This window comes from Gekko japonicus, unplaced genomic scaffold (genome assembly GCF_001447785.1).
Source record: "Gekko japonicus isolate JY-2015 unplaced genomic scaffold, Gekko_japonicus_V1.1 scaffold512, whole genome shotgun sequence".
Taxonomy (NCBI): Eukaryota; Metazoa; Chordata; class Lepidosauria; order Squamata; family Gekkonidae; genus Gekko; species Gekko japonicus.
Genome location: NW_015170289.1, coordinates 780,210 through 786,120, shown reverse-complemented (window position 1 = coordinate 786,120; position 5,911 = coordinate 780,210). Strand labels below are relative to the sequence as shown.

The 5,911-nt window shown below is 45.9% G+C and overlaps 1 protein-coding gene across 1 annotated transcript in view; it reads right to left on the bottom strand.

The window, feature by feature from the left end:
• LOC107116028 (protein eyes shut homolog) overlaps window positions 1–5,911 on the bottom strand; it is a 300,578-nt gene that overhangs the window by 21,011 nt on the left and 273,656 nt on the right. The window contains 1 exon segment of the mRNA XM_015417875.1: window positions 3,688–3,860. Within this exon segment, the coding sequence (XP_015273361.1) occupies window positions 3,688–3,860 (173 nt within the window).

The window sequence follows — 5,911 nt, the reverse complement described above, 5'->3', positions numbered from 1 at the left end:
AATTAAGACTAGAAAGACTTCAGGAAGAAATTTCTGGAGATGTCAGGAAAAGCTTCCTTGACCTGTCCTGACCAGGTCAGCGGGTGGGGAAAAGAAAGAAAACTCCTAGAAGCAAGGAGGAAGGGCTCTTTTGAGCTCAGTCCATCAGAACAGACACAACTTTTAACTGAGGTCTGGAGGAGATGGATATGAACCATAGTTGGCCCTGAAGAGCTGGAGGAAGCATCAACGTAATGGAATTTCTGTTGAGATCTGTAACTTCCTAAACTAAGGAGTCTATCCTATACTTTAACATCTGATACGACATGTATAGAGAGAGGGACAGAGGAGTTGCATTTTACCCATTTCTTTTGAATCCCTTGCTCAGTCTAGTGCTATGCTAAAAATATGCTTGTGAGCATTCTCTCGCCAATAAATACTTTATAATTTTGGATGCTGGTAGTGGTTCTCTGGACCACATAGACCTCCACCATCTTGGGCACACTATTTTCAAAGGAGCACCAGGGTGAAGGCAGACGGCAAGTGGCCATTCCTCCAGGGGTGCACAAGGCAGCAAATGGTCCCCCCATGGTGACCAGGTGCTGGGCGGCAGGAGACACAGAGAGAAACTGGGAGTCCTGACCCTCTCAGCAGGCCATTCCTACAAAGGTCAGGTGGTGGTGGTGGGTTACTAGAGAGAGAGAAAAGCCTCTCCAGGTGTTGGGAAAACCTTGGAGGGCAGGGTGGAACAGGGCCCGCAAGCCAGAGCAGGCCTGTTCCACCACTGATTTCAATGGGAAAGTTACACACAGAGACATCCACTGAGTTCAGTTAAGTGATTTATTTGGGCTGAAGTGTATTCTTTGTTCCTAAATGCAAACACCTAAGATATTTCTGCTACCACTGTAGGTTATGTATATGGCTTGTTCAATTAGCCAAGATTATGACAACTGTGTTCATTTTCATGGGAGAGAACACTGACAGATGATGGGAGAGAACACTGACAGGTTCTCTGAAACAAGCAGCATTGAAAACCAGCTTTCCATGGGCAACCCATCACACCATGGTATCTGTAAAACTCTGCTCCAACACCACTGAGCCACAGCCCTGCCTCCAAAAATGAGTTTGGTCAGTTCCTGGATGAAAGATCTGAAAATCCTATGCAAGCTTCTTCCAGTTCCATGTAACTTAGCTCTATTTTCCGGAGCATATTGTCTACAGCAAGGGTCCCTAATTTCTGAGCTTGTTGGCATCTATGGAATTCTGACACACCATGGTAAGTGCAGCCACAAAATGGCTGCCACAGAAGTCAGAGCCAACCACAAATGGCTGCTGTAGCTTGCCTTCAGTCACACCTTGAAGACCCTTATGCTGTGGTGGTAGCTGCTGCCAAAGCAATGTTTTTAAATATTTGTACAGAAGATTTGCTGGGCAAAAGCCCCACCTGGCTCTGCCCAAAGACATTTGGTGGGTGCCAGAAAAGGTGTCATCTGGAGCCATGGGCACTGCATTGGGGACCTCCTGGTCTACAGATTAAAAGGAAACATTGCACTGTTGCCTTGTTTAAATTCAGATATGCATTTTACTTTGCCATGATAACTGCAAACTTCACACCTTGATGTGAAGGTCTGATAAGGAAAGAATGTAATGTTTCCTGTTCACAGCTTCTGTATAATTTCTTTTTGATTCTGTAGGACTGTCAATTTGATTAAGCATGTATTAGTTGATCCTAGCATGAGCAACATTTCTAAGAATTTGATGCAATCAGATCATATTGTGTAAATCCATCCTAAACGAACCACAAATATGTTTAATAAATATTGAGTACTTTGTTTAATGTTACATCAGTCAAGATGTCTTGGCTTTCAATTAATTTTATCAATTAATTATGGATCTCAAATTATATAGGCTAAATTTTCTGCAAGACTGAATAAAGTTGGAGGCATGTAGCAAGTCACTTCTTTTGATACTTTGCAACACAGCATGGTCATGGAGCTAAAGACAGCACAGGTCAGCCACCAGATCCAAATCTGATTTTCAAACAAAGTCTCAAAGAAGAAAAACAAGAAGTATAATATTTTAAAAGTGATTTCCCCCCCCCCCCGATCATTACTCATTGTAAAACTTTCTACAATCATGGTTTTGAGATGCTGTTATGGAAAAGCCTTCTGGTTATCATTTTGATATACTTGCTTGCTATGCATCCAGCTGGGTGGCCTTGGGCCCGTCACAGCTCTGTCAGAGCAGTTCTCTCAAAGGCCTCGTCTCAGTCCCACAGGGTGTCTGTTGTGAGGAGAGGAAGGGTCTGCAGGAGGGTGGCGCCCCCCCCCAACCTGGCCAGCAGCAGCAGGGAGGAGCCCACCAAGCTGAGAACCCTGGAGCAGTGGGCCTGCAGGGACACGCTGAGCTCGGGGGGGCACCCTCCTCCTCCTCCGGTGTTCCCCACCGCCACCACCCCGTGTGTCAAAGAGCTGCCCTGCACAGCATGGCTGGACCGCAAGCCCGCCTCGGGGTCGCCAGGCAGATGCCTTCAATCGGTCGGTCAGTCTCTCCATCGCCTGGCTCCGGCATACGGGGTGGGTGGGGGGGGGGGGCCAGGGCAAGCCCAAGGTTCTAAAGTACACTGGGGGGGTGCAACCAGTGGGGCTGTGAAGGGGGGTGGGTGGCAGCATGCATTCTGCAGAGCCCGGGCGAGCGGCACCCAGCACCGGCCTGACAGGAGGACCCAACTCTAGCAGAGCTACAGACGGGGATCAAGCAGGCAGTCCCCGGAGACTAAGCAAACTCGAGCTGCCCACTGCTCCCGAAGCAGGGGCTGACCCAGGTCAAGCGTCGGAGCACAATGAGGCACCTCCACCTGCTCTGCACAAAGGAGTTCCGAGTGGCGCTAATCCCCCTGGAGGCGAAAGGAGAGGGAGATTAACACTCCCCCTTGGGCGGGAAACCTCGAATAATGGAGGAGGATGAGAAATGCTCCTGCAGCCAACGCTGGCCTGACAGCAGCCCTCCCCATGTGTCTGGGGCGGTAGCAAGTGTGCGTTGTCGGCAGCAGGTGGGATGGCCAGCTCTCCCCGCACCCTGCTGCTCCTGCTGTCACTGCTGTGCATCTGCTGCCTGGGCTGGAGCCTGCTGGCACCTGGGCAGGCATGGCGGGAGCGCTCTACTGGCCCCGGGAGAAGCAGCAGCAGAGGAGGAGGCAGGAGCCGGGTGGTGGTGGTGAGGGAGGGGTGGGGCGGGCTCGGAAGCCAGCCAGAACACCATTCCAGGGCGTTCTGCCCCAAAAATAGCCCTTGGTCAAATGTACTTTCTAGCTGGAGTAAAAATGCTGGAAGAGAGAACAGAGCTTGGGTGAAGGTGAACCTGATATTTACTTCCTCCTAAGGAAAGTTCAAAGTAACATCTGAGGCTGTCACAATGAAGTGCTGAGATGATCATTTATGAGGCACAGACAGTAAGTCTGTGCATCCCCATTCCAGCCACTCTTGACTTAGATCGATGAATTACCCAGCACTGGTTGTGGACTCTGTTGCTTCATCTCTTCATCCTAACTGCTCAGACAGTAAGCCAAAGACTCAATATGCATATTTTTTTCTTTTCAAAAAATACTTGCTACTAATCCCTAAACAGAAACATGCAAGTGAAGGGGAAAAAAGGGCAAAAGTAAAACTCACTTATCATGCAGTACTGGGGGAGGGGTCTTTGCCATACCTTGTTCACAGTAGACACCAGTAGTTCCTAGAGGGCAGTGACAGCTGTAGCTATCAGGCAGCGGTATGCAGGTGGCACCTTGCCTGCATCTATGCGATGGGTTATGCTCAGGATCACACATGGAAATAGTCTCTGTGCAAAGTGCCCCTTTCCAGCCTGCATGGCACAGACAGCTAAAATGTGAACAAAAGAGAAAACAATAGGGTGTTATTTTGTTTTTTCAGTGTTATTTTCAGTCCACCTTTCCCCCTGAGACTCAAGGCAGATTACACATAGTGAGTCAATACAATCAACAACATGGGGCATTCAATAAACAATGCAGTAGGATTTAGATTGTAGAAATCTGGAACCAACTAGAATTTGGAAACAGAACTGATGCAAAGTTTAAGCATTATCATGACACACAAAACAATGCAATTATACAGTAGGATCCTACTCACAGTAACAGGCAGTACAAACTATATACAGTAGTATAGCCCATAGCCCATAATCATTTATCCAAGTAACTTTGTGAATGATTAAGAAGTATTAGAGAGCCAAGTACACAACATGAGCAAATGAAGATCTTTATGCTGTGGTGGCAACTGTTGCCAAAACAAGCCTTTAAAATAATCTGTAGTCAATCAATTCTTCAGTGACCAGTCAAAAGCTCTGCTGAGCAGATGCCCCATCTGGCCCTGCCCACCTTCTACAAATACTTGGCAGGTGCCAGGAAAGGTGTCAATGAATGCCATGGCCCCCATGAGCAGCCCTGATGTATAATCTAATTACTGTATGACTCTGTTAATCCTAAATCTTAGTCCTAAGGAAATTTATATATACCTTTTTTAACTTTAATAGGAAAATTTTACAAAATTTAATTTATCTCATCACAGTGTAACAAAAAAGCTAAAACAAAGACTGATTTCACACAAGGAGCTGTATCACAATCGCGCCTCCCTTTGCCCTGTTTCCATTGATCAATTTCCCACTCAAAGCCATGTGGCCGCATTTTGACCCATGGCTTCGCCCAATTTTCCCTGCGGTTTTGTGATCCTCAAAAAACAGGATCACAAAACCGTGGGGAAAATCAGGCGAAGCCACAGGTCAAAATGCGGTCATGCGGCTTCAAGTGGGAAATTGACCGATGGAAACGGGGTAAAGGGAGGTGTGACGGCGGCACAGCTCTTTATGCGAAATCAGCCAAAAATTAAAAAACAGGGGTTTACCCAACAAACTGGCATCTGCAATTGGGTCCATCTCAAATTATTTCTTCAATTTAAATCTTGTAGAGAAATAATTTATAAAACAATTGACAAATTGGGTCTCAATACGCTGAAATAATTTGTAAATTTTAAAAGTTCCAAAATGCAGTTTAGGCCCAAAAATAATGCAAACTCAGAATAGTTATTAGAGGTACAATTATATACAAATTTCAGCAATAAAATACTAATTTCTCATCTTTGAAAACAAGGGACCAGAGTTCTCAGAATTACTAGTGTTAGATTGTTTCAAATCCGAGCAATGTTATTAAGAATCTGAGTTCATCTTCTGAATAAGACTATTGTTCTCACTTCAAACAAAAGTTAAAGGATACTATGGTTTCATATTTATACAATAAAATATAAAGAATAATTATAATTAAATAAGTAGGCTCGTCTGAATGTCCCACCCCAACCCTATTTAAGCGGCAAGCAGATTTTAGCTTGCCTGCAGAACCAAATGGAGCCTGTTCGGCTTCAGATGGCTCCGCGGGATCTGATGCCCCCTGGCGGCTCATTGGATGAGCTTGTGGATGACTGGTATGACTGACTCTCCACAGCCATCGATGAGATTGCTCCCAGGTGCCCTCTGCGCTCTCGCTCTAGGCTTGCCCCTTGGTATACCCAGGGGTTGGAGCTTATGAAACGAGAGCTAAGATGGCTAGAGAGACGGTGGCGGCGTGCCCGCGGTGAAGCATCAAGAACATCTTATAGGACATTTATGAGGTCCTATGAGATGGCACTCAAGGCTGCTAAGAGGGAGTTCTATGCAGCCAAGATTTCATCTGTGAGCTCACGCCCAGCCCAATTATTTAGAACAATTCGGTCTTTGACAGCTCTGCCCCATAGCAGACAAAACAATAGGGAATTGGATATTGGCTGTGAGCCTTTTGCAAGCTATTTCGCAAAGTCTTTTTTTAAAAAAAACAATTTATTAGGATATATTTAAAAAGTAAATATATATCAAAACTTACATCGTTATA